The following is a 23,212-nucleotide window of genomic DNA, read 5'->3' as shown; positions in this document are numbered from 1 at the left end:
AATATTATACTAAAAGACTTTAGCACAGTATATACAGTACATTGTTTTCTACACAATTAAGTGCTTTTCTCTGCAGTTCAGAGAGAACAGGGCTGAGTGGAAAGGTTCAGAAACATTTCTTGGCTGGAGCTCTATTCAGCCTATATTAATGAAAAAAACGTCAGGGCCCTTTATAAAATATTTATGTTTAGCTCCCCAAATTAGTCATTATACTTCATTAAACATTAACTTTGAGGAAATTACTGATCAGGGAAGCATCAACATGAAATATTTAATTATGTGAGAAAAATAATTTAGTTCCAGATTACCAAAATGAGGCTTCTTTCAGTTGTTAACTTAGAAATGTAGTTATGACACAAAAATTACTCAATAAGTACAGGAAAAAATAGCTTTTCCCAATCACTAGATGAATAGCAATAAACATACCTTCTAATATTTTAAACAATATTTCTTATGAATAACTATTAAAATATCTATGAACTGGCTGGGCATGGTGGCTCACGCCTATAATCCCAGCACTCTGGGAGGCCGAGCCGGATGGATCACGAGGTCAGGAGTTCAAGACCAGGCCTGCCAAAATGGTGAAACCCCGTCTCTATTAAATATACAAAAATAAATTAGCCGGGCGTGGTGGCGCACTTCTGTAATCCTAGCTACTCCGGTGGCTGAGGCAGGAGAATTGCTTAAACCCGGGAGGTGGAGGTTGCAGTGAGCTGAGATCACGCCAACGCACTCCAGCCTGGGCAACAGAGTGAGACTCTCTCTCGGGGGTGGGGGTGGGGGGGGAATCTATGAACTATAAAGTTATTAAGACCTCACAGGTAGCAACCCACCAATGATGACAGAAATTATTCCATCGGTCAATAATCAACAGCTCAATTGGCCCTGTGCAAGAATTTTAATTCAGAGGTTTTTGGCTTTCAGCTCTGCAATTACTCTGCTATGCTAATCTACATTATTTTCATTGTGAAAATGTAGAAATAGTTTTGCCAAGCTTCTTCATAAAGATGAACAATTTTCCAATATTTTGATCTCTAATAAAACATTTGAAAAAAAATCTTGAATTATTAATCACCAATTAGATAATTATAGCATAATTACTTTGTGGCAACTAAAAGGACCTTAACCTACTTTGTAGCTTTTTGCTAGAGCTTTCTCCATGAATATGTCGCCTTGGCATGAAAGGTGATGGCTGAGGCAGAGGTAGTGAAGACTCATCATGTGTCTGAAGTTTATACCAATGCGGTTCATCATCTAAAAGCGCTGTCTCCAATTCTATGAGGATCTGAGAGGGTAATTCTCAAATTAAATCAAGTACCTTTATCAAAACATAATGTAATAGCAATCATAATAAATATCACAAAACTTTATTAACTATTTGACTTAAGTTTTTAAAATATACATCACCTCTCCAAGAAATTCACTTTCTTCTTCTTGCACTCTTGGTTGGTCCCACACAGTTATTTCTAACATTCGTTCTCTAAAATCTCTACGATGTACATGTGAATAGACAAAAGTTTGATTCCATTTTGGTTCTAGTATTTTCTTTACTGTTTTGGTCCTCCTTTTACTTTTATCACTGAAAAATAAGTATGTTTTGTAAATGAAAAAGCAAGTATATGCTGCCATCTACTGTAGTTACATGTAAAACTGCCATTGATATTTATATTATTTTAACTAATAACTCATTGAAAGTCTATAAAAAGATAATAGAGTTTAATAATATACTAACTTCAATTACAATATAAGCAGTAGTTGTAATTATAGGGACACATACAAAGGTACATTCTAAATGATGTGTCGCTATCAAACACTAACATACCTATAAACAAGGTAATAGATTTTTTTAATTGACAGATTATTTTCAAATATTTCCAACACAATTTCCAACACTTGAGGGACTTCTTTTTTCAGAGATAATGTACTTTTATCTTCTCAGAAAGAATTATCTATTTTTTAAAAACATCCCAAAAGAGAAAATTCTACCTTTTCTATTAGTACAGATTTCAAGATTCTTTTTTTCTAAAATTATTCACTACCTTCTATCTGGAAGAAAATACATTTTTACATAGGGATTTCGAGGACGCCCATCTACTCTAGCAGGTAGATCTGTTGCTTGCAGAACATTTACAATCAGCTGGTGTCCCACTTTATCATACCACAACTTCACCTAGGAGAAATGAGGAAAGGAATTATTTGTAAAAATCATGAGGCATTACAATTTTACATAAAACAAAATTAAAGTTATATTTAAATGAGGAAATTTTGAATTACAATATAATGCAATTATAGATATTTCTAAAAACACACCAATTTGAAAGCATAAACACACGGAACTTTACTTTTCTCTTTGAGTACTTTAAACACAACCTACAAATGGCAGGCCTTCAGTGTTACTGTATACTCTCACATATCATTTTATAAAATAAAACTAATAATTTTTCCAAAAAACTAAGGGAAGAGAGAGATATAAAGTCATTATTATTGTTCTTAAATGTTAAAAATAAGAGTTTGAAGATTGTATGTGTCTAAATTATTATAGCATGACAAAATGCTTTCTCTGGTGTCACAGGTAGTTAAAATAAAAAAAAAATAAGAGTTTGGATATTAGGAATAAGAAATAGAAAGAATTAGAAGAGATCATAAAACATATTTACTGTGGGCCTATTTTATACAGCCACCGTTAAGTATTTCCTGGTATTTTTTTCTCACTTTTTTTTTATTTTTTAGAGACATGGTCTCATTCTGTCACAGGCTGGAATGCAGTGGCATGATCATAGCTCACTGCAGCCTCAAACTGCTGGAACCAGCAATTCTCCCAGTTCAGCCTCCCAAGTAGATGGAACTACAGGTGTACACCATCATGTCTGGCCAGTTTTTTAAATTTTTGTGGAATCGGGGGTCTTGCTGATCTTGAACTCTTCAGTCTCTCAAAGTGCTGGGATTAAAGGTGTGACCCACTGCACCAAGCCCTCATTTAATTTTTAGAATTAAACTATTACAGGTTATTTTTCATGAGAGAAGGAGGAAAAAACTAAGGATACAATACACAAATGACATCTTCCAGCTACAAGAAGGCCAAATGATATTTCTATTAACCAAGATTTCATGACAGTAGACAAAAGAATAATGGGGCAGTAACATACTAAAATCCTATTGTCAAACTCAAAGGAATTGGAATTTTATCAGTCATTACAGTATCTGCCCTGGCAGTGGTGATGACATTGTTAATGTTAACTTTAATTTTTTTCCTTTAATTTAGAAGTTACTTTTCATTTTATGTTTAAGTAAGCATATGCTGTTAATAGGTATATGTTAGAACATATTTGAGAGTCATTGTAACAAAATAAACTAATTTAACATAGGATTAGCTTTTCATGGTAAGGAATAGATTAAGAATTCAAACCTGGATCTGTATAAATCCATCTCTCTGATTCCCAATTGATACCTAAGATGTGGTTTTCACAGAACCAGAATGGGTTTCCATCCTCTTTTAAAATATGTGGAGAATATGAGAGATTTACACATACACTGAAGAAAAAGATGGCCGGCAGATAAACCCAAAGGGTATTACAAAGATATTCAATATACTAAAAATAAAAGTTAAAACCATAAAAGCCCCTGAGCAATAAGCTTACATATATCTTCTCTATCTCATTAAAATCAAGAGAAAACCACAAAGGCAGACCACAGAAATCCACACATTATCAGAGGAGCAAAAAGTCATTATTTGTGTAACAATTTGAAACAAATAGTTTGAAGTCCTTAAATTATAATATCAACATCACACTTTCCATCATAATCTACAAATATACAGCTCTTCATTATACTTAACCCTAGTTTCTTCACTCCAGGTTTCCCCAGATCACATAATAAGGCAATAGTGAGAAAACGGTAGCTTTTTCAGAGAGCTTTCAGTGGCAACAAAGAGTTTTGCCAAATGCCTTAGGAAGTTAAAAAGAATATTCCAAATTTAGGCTCTTCAGGCTCTAGGCTCATAAGGTTATTACATAAATGGGGTATGAACTCCTAATATTATGTGTAAACAATTATTTACCTTAGAAACTTTTACATAGCACACCAAAAATATGAATTCTTTATTTACTTATGTTACCATTCATCAATTAATGTTCAGAGTATCTGGCACACTGCAAGCACTCAGTAAGTATTTCTGAATAAATATGTGAATAAAGGAATAATAAAAAATGCATGAAAAACTAATGAAGTAGATTATGGTGTTAAATGACTATGTATTTATTGCAGGCTTCAAGGAAAGGCGAACATATTTAAAGACAGACTCAGACAGTGTATGCAAATACTAACAGCCTCCAACATGTACAAAAAATACATACAGAAAGTTGCCCTGGTAAGACTTGTGGGGCATCTTTTAGAGCTCCAGGACTTGTTGGAGAAATAACAGAAATGGAAGGCCTTTCCATCTTCTGAGATTCAAAGGAACTTGAACCTAAAATAAGAAAAAAAAGTAAGTAATATTTGTAAGTGTAGGAAATATTTTTAATAAAATGTTAAATGCATCCTTTATTTGTATAAAACCATAATTACTACCACTGATAACAGAACCTACTTTTAATGGGATAGATTGTCTTTAGTTGTCTATTTAAAAAATATTAAGAATTATATAACGAAGTATTGTGCTTATTTCAATTGGAAAGCATTGATCTACATTTCTGGAGTGCATGGTATTGCACAGGCTCTTGTATGATGTCACATATGGGTAAAGGTCTGCTTCAGAGATAAGGAAGATAGTGCCTGTTAACACTAATTATCTTGGCTAATGGATCATCTATTATAAACTGTCCTTACTGAGAAATTAAAATGAATGCATACATAATATAATTTATAAGCCACATCTAAACCAAGACTTCGCCATTGTTTTAAAATCAGATATATCATCTATCTTAGGTTTTTTGTTGTTGTTGTTGTTGTTTGGTTTTTTGTTGGTTTTTTTTTTTTTTTTTTGAGACGGAGTTTCGCTCTTGTTGCCCAGGCTGGAGTGCAATAGCGCGATCTCGGCTCACCGCAACCTCCACCTCCCAGGTTCAAGCAATTCTTCTGCCTCAGCCTCCTGAGTAGCTGGGATTACAGGCATGCACCACCATGTCCGGCTAATTTTGCATTTTTAGTAGCGATGGGTTTCTCCATGTTGAGGCTGGTCTCAAACTCCTGACCTCAGGTGATCCGCCCGCCTCGGCCTCCCCATCTATCTTAGTTTTGATCTTATAAATGAGTATCTTGAACCTCTGAAAATGCTGCTTCAAGTAATTCACCACTAGTGATTTGTTTCAACTTCACACGGAGGAGGCTGGGTCTCCTCTCAGCCACTTGGTGGAGTTCTTCACTGTTCCAAGTATACCCTGACAGATACAGCAATATAGAGTGTTTATAGAAGGCTATTGATCCAGCAAGTATAACCTTGAACTCACCACCATTCAAACTTAGCCAATGCTTCATTGAGAAATACTGTTTATGAAGCATTGCCTGAGTATGTGCAATCCACACATTTTTTTCTATAACTACAAATTAATTCTCATGTCATCCTTTTGTGCCCTCCAAAAACTTTTAGTGATAAAAAACAGCTATATAAAATTGTTACTATGTGTCTTTTCCCAGGTATATTTAAAATACATTTTCCTTAAGTCTCAGAACAGGAATGCTGTTATTTCTAATAATGCTTGTTTGTAATATTATGGCAATCAGTGTATTTTTTAATCATATCAATAATATAAATTATGCAATTAGTCCCACTTCCCTCTTTGTATTGGTCACCAGAAAGCTCAAAGCCAAAACTGGGTCCAGCTGTAGCAGAACATGATGGTATGCATTTTATATGATAACCTAGTGTCTGTTTCCTTGTTTATCCTACTTTCATATTTTCTTCTCCCTTCTAATCACTATCACTGGTTTTCCCCTAAATCACCTTTTATTTTCTATTTCTTTAACCTGGGTTCTGTAAGAACACCTGGGGAATCAAGCCCAAGTATTAACTTAATTCCCATCCATTGCAAAGTAAATATTTGGGTCACTTCTGCATTATCATTGAAAACTTAATTGTCTATATTTTATTGCACACAATATCATCTTCTGTCATATAGAAATGACTTTAATTCCCATATAGATAATTCTTTCAACCCTCTGGTTTCACAATCCCTTGACCTATCATGTTTAGTGAAGTTGACTCCACCCATTCACTTCCAAAATCAATCCACACACTTTGTTATTCAGTAATACAATTATTTGTTAAAGTGCCTACCTACTTTCTTCACTAGTCTGCTCTTGAGACTGAGCTGCTCAGCAATCAAACTGAGTAATCCAGTATCATAATACATGTTTATGTAAATAGAACTATTGCTGATATATTAAGCTCTGTAAGGGTCCTGACTGTTATGATGCTGAAGAGTATTCCCAGTAAAGATTTTTTTTTATCACATAAAAAAGTAGAGGAAGAAAAATCTTGAAGTAGAACTTCTTTGGATTTCCAGTTATTGCCATCATTGCCAACATCTAGTACCAATGGAGACATCTTTAGTATAGTAACCCCAATTCACTGTATCAAATAACTAAAGAAAATCAGAAATCTTTACTTTCAATTAGTTCAATACTTTTATAATAACAAAGAAATCTTATACTCACTGGACTCCAGTGGAGGGTGGGAGCTCTCAGGAATCCGGGGAATGTCACTAAAAGAAACAGGATATGGTGAAAATCCCATTAGTTAAATGACCCTGCCTGAGGCAATCATAGCCCATTATACGTGATGTGAAAAATCCTGCTGGGTCTTTACAGGTGTGGAAATGAATAGGAGTTACTATTAAGGCAAGTATTAATGTGCATGAATGTCAAACACCACACAAAAAAAACTGCAATAAAAAAGTTTTTACATATTTAAGAGTAAAACACTTTAACATGACAACAATCAGACTAATATTGTGGTTAAAATCACCACAATATTTTTACTACCAAAACAGCAGGTTTTGGAAATAAAAAATGTTAAAGGTAATACTTTCCTTCAATTCTAGGAAATCAAAATGACACAAATTTTACAAATCAGTAATATGCTTTACAAACACATCTGAAAGAGTTTACTGAGTGAAAGGGATGGGAACATCTCAATAATAAAATGATGTGGTGAATATCATGGGCAAAGTTAAATGAAAAGGATGAGTTGCTTTGGAAAGCAAAAATGGTTCAAGCTTGCAACAAAAAAGCCAAATTATTTTATATATGTGAATATATAATATATATACACAAATATACCCTTTATAGAGATTCATATCTCTATACTGAAGTTAGCTAAATATATGACTATTTACTATATGGCTAGAAAGTGACTTGTGAGACCACCCATTCCTGCCACACTGACAAATTATTCTGAAGAAATATATGTACTATAATCTCAACTTAATCCATTACCCACTATGACCTTAAGAACCCTAGATCACCTTGGTTTAGGTATTATATTGCATAGGACTATTTTACTTCTCATTTTCCAAAGATGTTTTAATAGCAATTTAAGAAGATTAACAATATGCAAATATTAACATGACATATTAAAGCAGACTGGAGTTAGCTAGTCCCAACAAAATTATAAGCATATTTTTTAAGAATTTCTAACCACCTACCTTATGCGCTAACCTCACTTTTTCTTTTCACTTTTGGGGGGAATGAAAACAAAAAGAGTTTTCCCTGTTTGTTCTCTGCAGTTGTCATTTTGACTATTTTGTGCAAAGTAATTCTCATAACCAACTATAATTTATACTTCTTAAAAATGACAATCTGGCCTATGCTGTGTATTTTATAAATTTTATTATATATTTTTGTATGACTATACATTTATATAAAATCATTCGAATGAATTAAGAGACTAATTTACAATACCTAAAACACAGAAAAAACTATATATTCTGCTACTTTCTTCTAAATTAATGCAAGCAAATAAAAGTAAATTGTAAAGAAATCCAGGAATAATCAATTTTTAGATAGTATGACTTCTTAAAAAATCAGCCTCATAGTCCATTATGAAATCAGAATTTGAAGTTCTAAAGCCAGGTACAAACTTTGGAATTTACGTGCCTGTGAAAAAAGAATGGTGGCAAAGTTGTTGAAAATATGTTAAAGTGACTTTTAGTTAAAATTTATTTATGTTAATTGCTTCAGCAATATTTTCAGGCATACATTTCCACTGGATGTTTACATATCCAGTGGAATTCTTTATTAGTTCTATTTACCAGTTAGGTAGTAGAGTAGTTTTAAAAACAATTAAAAGCATAAAGGTCAAGGATATTGTATTTGGTGGGTTCACAAAAAAAGTCAATACCTCAAGATGGCTGATGCCTCTTGGTGTGTACTGATCAATGTGCTTGTAAGTTATATTTAGAATGATTCCTGAAATCACTATGCCACTACATTATGAATAAATATTTTCTTTTTCCTTTAATTATAGTTGCTAAACAGGACTACATTAAATATTATTATTAAAACAGCTTTCCAGCCTGGGTAACAGAGCAAGACCATGTCTTTAAAAAAAAAAAAAAAAGTAGCTAAAATTATTTTTCTAGGATTCCAATAATGTATTCACTAGAAAGTTGATACCACCTTTGATTCTGATTCAATTATAATCTTTGTATTTCATGTCCTTTGAATTCCATAATCTTTAAATTATAATTTTTGTATTCCACGTTCCTTTCAATTCTATAATCTATAACAGTTTAGAATTTGGCTGTGCAGATGATTACTTCTTAATTAATTTTCATAAAAAGTAAAAATAATGTTATTCCAGTCTACTTTAATTGTCTGTTACTTTTTTAAGTCACCATGAATCAATTCTGTTTTAGCTGTTTACTTTTAAACCACTATATATTTGAAAGTATTTGGCAAGTGCACAATGCTTGATTCTAAACTTTAGCTTTCATACTTTTGATTCATTTTCCAATTTACTTACCTCTTTTCCAGCCTTATATTTACCTCAGCACTAGAACATATATCATGTAAAACTAGCATAAATTGTAGTATTGTTATTTTTAAAATCGACATGGAAATGTACGACACTTTTGCAAATGTCTTCAGTGTTCACTCTTAATAATAACCAGTTAAAATTGGTTAAAAGCTTGCCTTTATTTTAGAGTTTTATATATTAATATTATTTGATATGTGATCATACATTTTCATTCTTTGAGAATTATGATAATTATATCTTCTTGTATGTTTTGCATTGACATATGTTCATGAAGCCAATACAAATTAAAGGTTAGCATTTTTTCAACATAAAAAGCCTTGAAATAATGGCTGTATTAAATTTTGGAGAATAGGGAAAAAAAGAATCATTTCCAAGAACACATTCAAACATTAAGCCAAGTATAATAAAACAGTTCAAACTGCCTTTAAAAATTACAGACTGGCAAAATGAATATTTATTTTGGACCATGTGGGTTTGCCAGAAAAAGGTAACAATATGGGGAAATCTATATACATACATAGAAAATATCCCACTGGCTATAGATAATTAAATTGTACTGAAAATTGAGGTTTTAAAAATATCATTATGACCAATTAAAATGTTAAAATATTTAACACTTCTTGCTTGATTTTAAATAAAAGTTGAAATTACTCATGGTTAAAGAGACAGAAAAAATATTCTATTCTTTAGTAGAATAATAAAAAGTTCATGTAGATATAAGAAATCATTAATATTTTAAATATCACAAGAAGAGGAGTTTGTTAGTGCCTCTCTTAAAGGAAATACTACTTCTTAAATTAGAATTACTTAACTGTATCTGCCATTAAAAGAAAATATTTTACTTTATATTTCACTTGTAAAAAGTACATATTGATATTTTTTGATATTACAATTGTTAAAGTGTGGAGCTTCTAAAATGTAGTGAAGTAAACTCAGTATTCCAGTTAAAAAATTAAGAAATTTTTAATAATCTAAAAATGTATGCCCATAACTGATACAAAAACTATCCATGTTAACATGTACTGTATGAATGTATAAAATTCTTTTTAAAACCCTACTAATACATGTAATTTACTAAACTTAAGAAGTAAGTTTTTTTAGCCTTACCCAATAGGCCTTGAAACAATAATTTCAACTTGAGGTTCTGATTTTGATTCTAAAATAATGTTGTAAACTTCTTCATTTGTAGCTCCCGGCAGGGGTTTACCATTCCATTCTAGAACTTCATCCCCTTGAATTTAAAAAAAAGGGTATTTTTTTACCTTATATATTGTTTATTTTTCGTATCTTTTCTCTTTTTTAACAAAGAAATGCAAAACATATACAAATAGTTTAATTGTCTAGGCTCTGCTTTCAAAAGCAAATTGATTGCCATATAATGTCAGCTAAATGGTTCTTCTAAACACTTTTTCTTTTCTTTTCTTTGTTTTTCTTTTTTACCCCAGAATATTACTGGTGACTGGAAACAGTACAATACAAAACTACCTTTATCTTTTGAGATATACCAGAAATCATATAAAAATAATCTCATGCTATGGGATGGAATTAGCATAGCCTATTTGGAAACATTAAAAAATAATAATTAGCAGCATGCCCTCCATATAATAAATGTAGGCGGCTCTATTTTTTAAAGATTCTTATTAAACTGTGCATAAATCCTGTTTTATTTTTGGAAGAAAGAGCAATTAATATTTGTTAGCATGAATTTCCCAATTACAAGTCATGCTTCAGTGTCTTCACCAGATGCACAACAGAATAAAAATGCATGAAAGGATTTGAATTCACACCCATCAGTTAACGCAGGTAGCTATGGCAAAATTACAAAGCAAGCAGATGTAAAACTGTTGCATGACAGTTAACCCACTTCCAGATGTTCAAAACACATATGTACTATACATAATCTATATTGTGAACATTAAAGTACAAGTAGAAAACACTTTAAAATAACAAAACATTAATACAGTACATAGTAGTTTGTTAAATATCCTAAGATTAATCAAGGGGAGTTAAAAGATGTTGCATTAAAAAAATACAGGCTAACAACTTACAGTTGTTATTTTAACTAGGGTTTTCACACCATAGGTCATGTGAAAAAAGTATTTATTTTCATAAATATTTAAGAAGTTGTAGGTACCAAATGGTTCTCTGCCTTAGACCCTTCAATTCAAAATGGTAATCTCAGCTGAAATATTCGAACCTCAATGATGCACTGAGGTGTCTTAATTTGTTGATGCTCATGCTTATTTTGTTGTTCTCAGTGTCTAGAACATTTTATGAGCAAAGTAAATTTGTGTTGAAATACTGGATCAATATCATCAGTATACATTTTATAGTCAAGTATAAGCATAAAATCTTTTCAATGTGTAGCTAGAATTTTTTAAATAAAAGGAAAATTGCTTTGCTAGTATTACTTTAAAGTAATTATTTTTTCCAGTTGTTTGCTCACTGAAGAGTAAAAAGTAAATATGAGAAAAGTACATGATGCTGCTTTGGTTTGGTAAAATACTATGGTAATCACCAATTCTTTTTTTTGAGATGGAGTTTCACTCTTGTTGCCCAGGCTGGAGTGCAGTGGCGCGATCTTGGCTCACTGCAATCTCCGCCTTCCAGGTTCAAGCGATCCTCCTGCCTCAGCCTCCTGAGTAGCTAGGATTACAAGCATACACCACCACGCCCAGCTAATTTTTGCATTTTTAGTAGAGACGGGGTTTCACCATGTTGGCCAGGCTGGCCAGGTCTCCTGAACTCCTGAACTCAGGTGATGCACCCGCCTCAGCCTCCCAAAGTGCTGGGATTACAGGTGTGAGTCACCGTGCCCGGCCACCAATTCTAATAGACTGCCCTAAGCTGTTACCTAGAAAAGCTTTTCAAACAGGCAATGAATATACTTCACTGTAAAAAAAAAAAAAAAAAAGAAAAATAATAATTACAAATTTATAATATATTGAGTGCTTTCAAAATTTTTTGACCAAGAAGCAAAGTTGACATCATGATCCTGTACACATATAATATGAACATGTATATATGTATGTGTGTGTATATATATTCATATTATGAGTACATACATATATATACACTAAAAAACATTTATAAAACAATACTTACCCTGATTTTTCTATTCTATTATGTTCTACTTCAATTTTTTAAAGTGGTAGATGCAAACAATTAAATTGATTTTACTACCCAATAATGAGTTGCAACCAGCAGTTTGCAAAAGCACTGCATTTTAAAACTCCCCTTTTTATAAGCGGCAACCTGGCCGCATAACTTTTAATATCAAATTAAGTTAATACATATGCTTATTTACAGATTAATAATTCCTAAACCATAATGGTTTTTTTTTTACATTATTTATGTATGGATAATCAAGCAGGGATGTAGACAATGAGGGTAAAAAGATGAAAATGACATTTTATCTGTCTTTAAATTTGGTCATGAAGAAATGATAAAGAAACAACTCTAATAAAATACTTTATATGCAACAATAGAAGTTCATTTGAGGACCAGAAATAGAGTCAAGTGGTGCCAGGGACATAGTAATTAGTTATTGTTCCAGGTGAGATATATTAGGAACCACTTTAGAATTAAGGCAACTTCAGATGAATTGTGAAGGATGGAAAGGCCTTCAACACGAGGAGTAGAAAACTAGGTAGACAAGAGGCATTGACCACATCTTCTAGGTGGGAAACAGCCTGACAGGAACCTACAGGTGTACCAACATCCTGGAGAGCTGAAAGTGTTAGTAGAGGACAAGGCTACAGAGCTTTGACTTGAACAAATGGTAACTAGGAAACACCAAAGGATCTTCATAATAAATAGAGTGTCAGTGTCAGTTTTGTGTTTTAGAAGGTTAAATGAAGTAGCAGTACAGTGCACAGACTTAAAGGGGGGCAGGACTGGATAAAGATATTGCAAGATTAAAGCAAGATTGCAAACGTTAAATAAAAGTCACATTGATCGCACCGTAGTTTTATAGGCTAAGGATGTTTATATGCAAATAATTCTATTTGCATAAATGCAAATATTTAGTCAGTTCTTAAATTATAATGTAAATCAAATAGGATATATGACTGAGTCTGCAAAATCACTTTACTTTCTTCAAATACATAAATTGCTTAGAATGAAAAGTACGCTTGTCTGTATTATAGTTCTTTAAGTTGAGCTTTTAACATTTCAGATTTAAGTTTCTCAGGCTCTTGGCTCGTAAGGGTGTTAAATGAAATGAATCATTAAAGATATTTTATATAGAACACCCCTCTTCTTTTACCTCCTAAGTAACTTCCTATTAAAACATAATAATGTGTTTATAATGGGTATACAATGTTTATAATGTGGTCCGCAAACTCAGGTTTCTGTAGTTAAAGTTATCTTACATTAGCCAACAAGAGAGTCTCAGACTTTCTGAGGCTTATTTTTGAGTCATTAGACAAACACACACTCAGTTTATTGACAGAGTCAACCCTGATTGAGTTATTTTCCTACTGAATCATAACTGGTCCTTCATAAGAAATAACAGTGTAACATATCTCTATACATATTCAAAGTTGTATAGCAAATGGAGAAAAATCCGATTAGAGTTTTCTTCCTATACACCTGCACAGCAAGTCCTTGTCAAATTAAAAAAAAAAATGAAAATGATTTTGAACTGATATCCTGGTAAACAAATACACTGAAAAGTCTTTAAGAGTCCTAGAATATTTTGCCAAAGTTTTCAAGAATCACAAACTTAAGGTTTAAAAGTTAAGAATATCACCTGGAAATGTACTTTTTGTGTTATGGGTTATTAATCTTTAATTCTACAGCTCAGCCAACTCTGTTTCCTTTATAGTTGTCTGGCAAATACATAAACAGCCATCTAACCAAAAGATTTCTACTAAGCTCTGCAGTCAAGTCAACTGGAAGAAATATTTTAACAAAAATGAAAAGCAAACAATTTACCAAAAATAGATTTTAAAATGTGTTACTATTTAATATATGATACATTTACATATATTAAATAATTTCTTTGTGTCATGTTCAGTTATAGGACAACAAAAATAAATTTCTAAATACCAAGAGGTAGCACATCTACATGAGTCACTTTTAAATTTACTAACATTTTATTATACAATCTGTATAAGAAATGTGATTATGATTATGCTTTATAAAAAACACTGCTCCTGAGTAAGTGTTTTAGGACCACTCTGAAAAAAATTTGGTAATTACTGTAGCTTAAAATATAAACTAAATAACTAAAGAGTGATATAAAATTTTTTTCTCAAAGATAAATTGTTTTAGATTTCAAGTTTTGTAGCAATATTATGACATCATCTACAAAGATGAGTAATTCTTCTATATTTTACATCTATTTATTTTTATAAAAAAGAAGATTCCTACCCTTACTCTCCAGATTGCTGCTGATGTAGAGTTACTTATTATCGCAATTGGTAAATATTTATATCAGGAAAAAAAGTCTTTATTCATGCATTAAAATTTAGTGACTTAATTGATATATACATACATACATGTATGTATGTATGTATGTATGTATATATAAAACTAACCCCAAATTGAAAACCACCAATTCATGTTCATGCATGGAGAACACACTGTTTAAATATTAAAAAAAGAAACTTTACCTGCTCTTAGGTGTCCAACTACATCTGCTAGGCTACCCTTCTTTACTTTGGTGATGAAAGCACCAAGTCGTCCTAAGTCAGTCATTTTTCCTCCAACAACCTGGATAATTACAAATTTATAAGTTTCCAAGACTCATACTAAAACATAAGCTTATTAGTTTGAGGAATTAATCCTACATTCTTTTATGATTTACTTGAAATTGCATGTAGAAACATTAATGAATTGAAACACTTTTTTTTATGGAGATGAGATCTTGCTCTGTCACCCAGGATGGAATGCAGTGGCATGATCACAGCTCACTGCAGCCTTGACCTCCCAGGCTCAAGTGATCCTTTAACTTCGGCCTACCAAGTAGCCTAGACCACAGGCATACACCACCACGCCCAGCTAATTTTTAAAATTATTTGTAGAGACAAGGTCTTGCTATGTTGCCCAGACTGATCTTGAACTCCCGGGCTCAAGCAGTCCTCCTGCCTCGGCCTCCCAAAGTGTTGAGATTACAGGTGTGAGCCACCAGCGCTTCACCTACATTTTTGATTAAAGTAGCTGGGAGCACAGTTTTGAAAACAAAACATCTCATATTTGAGATGACTATGTGTCCTAAGGAAGTTTGTGTACTGATTTCTTTCTTTCTTTTCATGTACTGATTTCTTTCTTTCTCTTTTCTTTCTTTCCCTTCCTCCCTCCCTCCCTTCCTTCCTTTTTTTCTCTCTCTCTTTTTCTTTCTTTTTATGAGACAAAGCCTAACTCTGTCACCCACAGAGGAGTGCGTTGACGTGATCATAGACAGCTGCAGCCGTGGACTCCCAGGCTCAAGTGTTGCTCCCACCTCAGGCTCCCAAATAGCTGGGACTACAGGCATGTGCAGGCACTACAGTCAGCTAATTTTTTAATTTAATTTTGTAGAGAAGGGGTCTCGCTATGTTGACCAGGCTGGTCCCTAACTCCTGGGTTCAAGCGACCCTCTCACCTTTGCCTTCCAAAGTGTTGAGATTAAAGGCATGAGCCACTGCACCCAGGCTGTACTGATTTCTTAAAAGCAAGCTTGTCCAACCCGCTGTCAGTGGGCCACAAGTGGCCCAGGATGGCTTTGAATGCAGCCCAATAGAAATTTGTAAACTTCCTTAAAACATTGTTTTTTTTTTTTTTTTTTTTTTAGCTCATCAGCTATTGTTAGTGTTGATGTACTTTATGTGTGACCCAAGACAATTTTTCTTCTTCCAGTGTTGCTCAGGGAAGCTGAAAGATTAAATAGCCCTGTCTTAAAGTGACCTAACAATAAAAGGGCACCATAAATAATGCATATACATAGAAGACAAGTGCCAGGTCTTCCCTACTTAGTATCAAACAGCAAGTGTTTGACACTGTTTACATTAAAATTCATTTTTCTTTATCATCCAAATTCATGTGTACCATTTGAATTATTATTTCTACATGAAGATAATATCCCATTGTCAAGATCAGATCTTGATCAGATCTTGATCTCTTTTGTATATGTGTAGTAAAATGTAGGTCTATGACTATAAAGACTGTAGATTCAAGCCAAGAAAATGACACCTTTGGGAAGCAATTTACCATTGTGCAAAGCTTAATAGCCTAAATGCATCTCTGCAGTTGACCATCTCATCTGAAACATGTATCTATGCCCATAAGACTATCAAAGTCTGAGTTTTATTATAGAATATTTTAAAATCTATGTTTAAGTTCTTCCAATGCAGGGCCTCAAATATATATAATTTAAAGTGAAGAGAATATCACCAAAAGTTGAGATTCAGCCACAATTCTTAGTGGCATACCCATTAGTGGAGGTAATCAGAATTATTTCATAGCAGGAGTAATTAACGGTAATAATCAATAAGACAGCACTATTAAGTACATTAATTTTAAAAAAATTCTTACAAAACTATTGTAATTAGAAAGTGATCCCTTTAATGATGTTTATGTTGCTGCTTAAGTTACAATAAAAGTCCACATTATCTATGCTACTTTCCATTTAAATCTTTCTAATGCAAAAAATCACCCTGAACTTTATAGTCAGAAGAAAATACATTAGTTTCCCTAAACTTCATTCAATTTTCCTAACACATCTATATGCTATATCAATAAAATTATATAAAATATTTAAATGACACTTAAAAATCATTGCCAGAAACTCTGATGAATGCAGACCATACTGTAATTCACCCTTTAAGAAACATTTTAAACCCGCATACTTACTTTCAGACCCAGCAATGCACCTGAGTCTTTGGGCATGGTTGTTCTCTTGTTAAGAATAACACGTCCAATTAATCGGTCCCCCTCTTTAGATGGCTGCCACGTTACAGGATGCTGTTAAAACATGAATGAGTTTAAAAATAACATATACAGAATGGAATGCATTCAGCTATAAAAAGAGTGAAGTCTTGTCATTAGAGGTAACATGGATAGAACTGCAGAACATTATGTTAAGTGAAATAAGCCAGGAACATGTTAGTTCCCACATGAAAGTTAAACACTGCATGTTCTCACTCACATGTGGAAGCTAAAAAAATGTTGATGTCGTAGTAGTACAAAGTAAAATAGGGGATAATAGAGGCTGGGAAGGTAGGGAGAAGGGAAGGGTAGGGAGAGATTTGTTAAAGAATATACAATTACAGCTATATAGGAGGAATAAGTTCTGGTGTTCTATAGCACTATAGGATGACTATAGTTAATAATATATAGTTTCCAAAAGCTAGAAGGAGGACATTGAATGTTCCCAATACAAAGAAATGATAAACGTTTGAGAAGATGGATATGCTAATTACCCTGATCTGATCACTATACATTATAGGAACTGACACATCGCTATGTACTGCATAAATATGTACAATTATTATGTGTCAATTAAAAAATAAAAGAGAATAGGAACAATTGGCAGAGTAACTTAGAAATCATTATTGAAAAATATTTTCATTTATAATATCAACCTAAAAATATTTTAAAATCCTAAAGAATTGATAAATAAACTGGACATATCCAGACAAAAATATTATTCAGTGGTAAAAAGAAACGAACAAAAAAGCATTATCAAGACATAAAAAGACAGGGAAGAACCTTAAATGCATATTGCTAAGTGTAAGAAGCAAATCTCAACAAGCTATAAATCGTATGATTCTAACCACGTGACATTCTGGAAAAGGAAAAACTATAGAAACTAAACGATCAGTGGCTGTCAGGGACTCAGTGGGGAAGAAAGGAGAGAGGGACGAATAAGTGGTGCCAGGGATTTTTAGAGCAGTGAAACTATTCTGTGTGATACTGTAATGGTGGACACATGACATTATAAATGTGTTAAAACCCACAGAATGTATAACATGAAGAATGTACCCTAATGTACACTATGGACTTTAGTCAATAATAATAATACATCAGTATTGGCTCATCAGTTGTAACAAATGGACCACACTAATGCAAGATGTTCATAACAAGGTAAACAGGTGGAAAGGGGTGGAGTAAGGAAGTGTATGGGAATTCTGTACTTTCTCCTCAATTTTTCTGTAAACTTAAAACTGCTCGAAAAAGGCCTATTAAATTTTTAAAAAGTAAACAACTTGCTTTCTTTCCTATAGACACAAGTTATTGGTTGTAGCATGATGCAATTTCCTCAGTTAACAGACACTCTAGAGGAAATTATTTCAGTGGACTCCATCCTTGGCTTATAACAATTTTCATTTAGAACTGTATTTCATTTGTAGCAGAAATTTATATTAAAAGTTTCTTACAGTGGTTGGCAAATAAGTATACATTTTTAAATGGTTCTAAAATGGAATTAATTGAAATTTAAAAACATATCTGCTTACATAAAAAAACTGATTCCGTATGTTGACTTGTTAATGTCAATATCCATAACCAAACATCTCAATCTTACTTATAGTCATTATTTAATAATCGTTTTTTACTTAATTTAAAATTTGTTATAATTATTCAGTAATAACTGCTTTTTTCTTCAAAATTGTACTATCTTAAATGAAATCAATATTTGCCCTTACCAAATGAATAATAGAGCAGATATCACATATCAGACAAAGGACAATTAACGAGCACACATATTCCCTAAACTCCGAACACACTTTCCAGAAAACTTACCGAACTAATAGGTGATGTCTCCCGGCTATGCCACGTGGCAGGATCCAACCAGTAATAATCCAAATCACCTGTTCAATACAAAAAGAATGAAAAGTGTAATGGTATTAAAGAGAAGAGTGTATCACTTTAAGCTTTACTTCTTCAATCTATAAAGGAAAGGGTTTTAGTATCATAAGCTTGAGCGTGTACGTCGCAGAATGATGCACACGTGTGTTGCAAAGGTTGTGACTTGAATCACTGGAATGAATGTATGCTACAAATGCACTTCATACAATGAATGACTACCTTATTCTGTCATAAATCAGTCTGGAAACACATATGAATGTACAGAAAAAAAAAAACACACAAAAAAACAGGGTTAATCTACCCCTCCTAGCCTTAAAGGACTGTCCATACCCAGCCACAACCTGCTATCTAGTGATGCTGGCTAAAATTTTATTCATTGAAATGAGGTAAGTACTAAAATATAGTGTCTCTCTTTATACTTTCTGAACTAAATAATATCTTTCAAAATTATTATCTGATCTTTATCTTCTCTCATCAACTAAAAAACATAACACACATTTTTTAGGACATAATGATGAGTAAATAAATATGAAAAATAACTTTTTCCAAAAGACTGGCTACAAATGACAGAGTACTCAAAAGCTCTAACTTTGTAAATATGTGTTTATGAACCTTTATTTTTGATCTTTCGGCTTAACAATATAATGCTAAAGAAGGTATCTGAGAAAAACTGAAAAAACTTCAATGGAAAGTATCAGTGCTTTCAGTATTTGTATAGGATGAAAGGCCAGAGAAAAATTGGGTAACCTACATGAGAAGAGATATTAGGGAAAGCAGGGGAATAATTCCCTTTTAAATTTTCAACATCAGATTAACTCAATACAATTTTTCTCTGCATAGATCTTGAAAGAGAAAAACATAAAGTGAGTAAAGCATGCTAGTTAATAATGAGCTATTTAACTGTTGGGAAAATATGCTTGGTTGATGCCTGTAAAGATCATAGGTAAAGAATTGTATGTACATGACAGGCATTGCAGACACAGGCACTATAAACAAAATGCTACATGAAATAATTTTTAATAATATTGAAAATATTCAGGCATAAAAATCCATACACTTCAATTTTTTAGGAACTGCTTCCCTTTTCCTTAAACGTTATTTATACAGGTACTACAATAAACATTTTTCAAATATTCATGTAGATTACAGTATTATATTCTATGGAGGGGTTAATATTAGAAATTTCATTAGAAAAAACTATATTCTGTTAAAATTTACTTCACATAGATTCCGTATCTCTCTCCAAATCACATACTTTAAAAATGTATACATGGTTTGATGCCAAAAAGGATAAATCTCTATACTCCTACTGGGCCACCTCAGTTAATGGAATATTAGGAAGTCAGAAAAGAACTTTTTTTCTCTTTTATATTTATTGTTTGTAAAAGTTCACATGACTATTCTTAAAGTAGCTCTCTCTTTAGTATTATTACAGCTTGTTCTGAAAGAAAAACTGTATTAATAAAATTGAAATTACTACTAACACAAATGTTATAATTCAAAAGGTAATTATTGCAATTTGTAAAACTCTATCGTATAATTTCGTATACTTAGTAAAAATGCCTAATGACTTCCTGAATGCTGATTCATTTTGAAATTCTGTGAAAATTAATAGAAATACTTAGATATTTGAAGAGAAAGAAAATTATATTTCCCCAAAAAAGAAAAATTGATCATTAAATCAAAAGCTACTTGAAAAAGTCTTTGAAGTTTAAAAAAATGACAAAAATTCATTCTACTTTAAGCACTTCAAGAAAACAAAAGTTTATTGTATCCCTCAATAACCTGACTTAGGTCTTGAAAACTACTCCTCAGGATTCTTCTCTGGTTCATGCCCCAATTTCTCATATGGTGGTTCAACCCCTTGTTTTGCTCATATTATCCTAAGTAAATCTATTAATATTATAAATCAAATATGAGTGAAACATGGAGTTGAACCACCATATGAGAGACATATATTCATGAATATTCGATCTGCAAAAAACTGTTCTTATAGGCAAAGGACCAAAAGCTGATGTTTCTGGGTAAAATTCAATGGTGATACTCAACACACTTTATTATAAAAACAGTGCTATCAAGCAGTGCTATTCTATGATATATAAGCTTTGTAGAATAATGATGTTAAATGGAGAATCTAATTTAATTGGTTTGGTACTGGATAAATATTACACATAGTCTGTCAGATGATTCCAGTGAGGAGCCAGGACTCATACAGTATCCCGTAATAAAATGGATGCTACAGATATTGCAGCTTAAACAAATTTTGTTTTTTCCAACTTTGGCCATACGTAGTTTTGTATCTACTAAATATTGTATTTACTAAATATTGCTAACAAATGTAAATGTAAAAAACACATTCATTATTTTAGCATGCAATATTTGTATATATTTTAGTATACAATTATACTTCCTTAATATTCTGAATGGCTTCTAATAGTTTTCTTATCACTAATTTCATCATTACCCATTAAAATATAACACTTTTGCTTAAAGACTTACAAAAAATAAAATCTACAATCTAAATACTTCGTTGTAAACTATATTTGTTTATATTACTGAACTTTTAAGCACTCTTAATTTGTCTTTATAACTAAGATTTCACTATTATTAATGGAATAAGCAACACTCAACAAAACATGCTCCTAAAATATTGAGTCTAATATTTCATTAACACAAAACATTTTCCTTGATTACTTTTGTAATAGTTGATTAAAGATATTGACTGCCAGGTGGCATAGCTGCAAAATGATAAATTCATGGTATTTGCTTATGGAGTCAATACAAAAGCACCTTGGTCCTCATAGTCAATAAAACGTCCGAGGAACTAATTCACTATTACCATTAATTTAGAATCAGGAAATATGTCAGCTGCTTGTGTCTATGGAAATGTCTCAAGTTCATAACTAGCCAAGTTCAATGAAGTGTTATAATTTTGAGCATTATTTTTTGTGAGGGATTTTAAAATTTTTATACTATCCCTTGTGATAAAGTAGGTTATTAAACTTAATAAACACACAACTATCAATGCAGAAATAAAGTCAGCTACATTACACATGAATTTTCCGTAAAGAGAACCAGTGTTTTCTAAACCCAGGTCATTATGATTAGAGTATGTAACAAGGCATAAACATGTATCTCTATCTCTATAATTTACAATTGTGTATCTTATGATGTCTAGCGTTAAAGCACAATGGATTTCAATAAGATCAATAAATTCCAATTAAACAAAAATCCCTTCGAAATAATATACAGGCACAATTAAGCATGTGTATGTTAAAAATATTTTTAAAAATTCCTCTAATTTCAAATACTAAATATCTATTTAGCAATTTACATGACAGCTCTACTTGACCAAGTGGAATGTGTACCTAATGTGCAGGTAGTAAAGGAAAGCTTATCTGTCCCAAAGCCTTGAAGTATTAGAAAATTTGAACTTCTTGACTATCTCTAGAAGTAATATGCAGCGTACTTTTAACACCATTATAATGAATAATAATAAAAGATGGAATTCAAACCAACTCTAAGATTGGCTCACAGCAACTCACAGCAACGAATAGCAATTTCAAATACATATCTGTGGTCACCTTCAAAAAGAGACTGTTCTTTCTAGATATTAATAGAATAGATTTTCATTCAAAAAAATACAAATTTCACAGACCAAAAATCAGAAGAATTATCCTTCCCAGGTATTTCCTGAGCCTCTTAAAGTATTTTCCTCTTTTACTTTTTTGAGTCCTCTATAGTAGGATGTGAGTTGGAACTAAATGAAACATTGAACAAAATATGTTTATTTGAATGTTTTTATGCACTGCATACACAAAAAGCCAACTGAGTTCTAGGAACAGGTTTTTAAGTTGAGACAAGGTAAGATATTGACACATGGACACATACCGTGGTCAGCATACATGAGTTAAATACTGTTTTAGTTACACTGTGATATTAAAAATATAAACATTTTAATATTTTACAGGGATATTCATTTGGGAAACAGTCTTCTCATAGACAAGAGTTAAAATCTGAAGTCTAAGAACTAAGATAAACTCAACTCTGGATTAATATACTGAAAATACATTTTGAAATGTTTCTTCATATTTTAGAAGTCTATTTAAGATGTTTCCATGCCTGCAATGGAAAAGTGTGCTTCCACTTCCCCTAAATTATACACAATAGAGGAGCTAACTTTGGAATAAATAAGCAATAATTTGCTACACAGCAAAGTCCTAGAAAGTCTAATTTCACCTAACCACAGGTCAGGGATAAGAAATAAATATTATTTAATAGGGCTTATTATCTAGGCATTACAATAAAATGAGAAGATACACTTGTTAAATTTAATCATTAATCATACAATCTATAAAATATTAAAGTGTATTTTATAAATAAATCTATGTGTACTGTTGCAAAATTTACATAAATTATCTTTCACAACTGAATTACTGTCATTCA

General features: G+C 32.1%; 1 protein-coding gene across 48 annotated transcripts in view; it reads right to left on the bottom strand.

Moving 5' to 3' along the window:
- The window catches only part of RIMS1 (regulating synaptic membrane exocytosis 1), a 512,927-nt gene that overhangs the window by 150,903 nt on the left and 338,812 nt on the right, over nt 1–23,212 (bottom strand). For 47 of the 48 annotated variants that reach the window (XM_054557696.2, XM_054557698.2, XM_054557734.2 and 44 more), the window contains 9 exons: nt 18,701–18,768; nt 16,811–16,921; nt 14,593–14,692; nt 10,082–10,205; nt 6,652–6,698; nt 4,353–4,465; nt 2,040–2,170; nt 1,408–1,579; nt 1,132–1,285 (listed from right to left, as the gene is read on the bottom strand). In XM_054557696.2, coding sequence (XP_054413671.2) covers nt 1,132–1,285; nt 1,408–1,579; nt 2,040–2,170; nt 4,353–4,465; nt 6,652–6,698; nt 10,082–10,205; nt 14,593–14,692; nt 16,811–16,921; nt 18,701–18,768 — 1,020 coding nt within the window. Of the gene's footprint in view, nt 1–1,131; nt 1,286–1,407; nt 1,580–2,039; nt 2,171–4,352; nt 4,466–6,651; nt 6,699–10,081; nt 10,206–14,592; nt 14,693–16,810; nt 16,922–18,700; nt 18,769–23,212 lie in introns of those variants that run through there. The other variant, XM_063724858.1, reaches the window with a different exon arrangement.

Source organism: Pongo abelii, chromosome 5 (assembly GCF_028885655.2).
Source record: "Pongo abelii isolate AG06213 chromosome 5, NHGRI_mPonAbe1-v2.0_pri, whole genome shotgun sequence".
Taxonomy (NCBI): Eukaryota; Metazoa; Chordata; class Mammalia; order Primates; family Hominidae; genus Pongo; species Pongo abelii.
The sequence above is the reverse complement of the archived record's forward strand: the minus strand, read 5'-3'. Positions and strand labels throughout refer to the sequence as shown.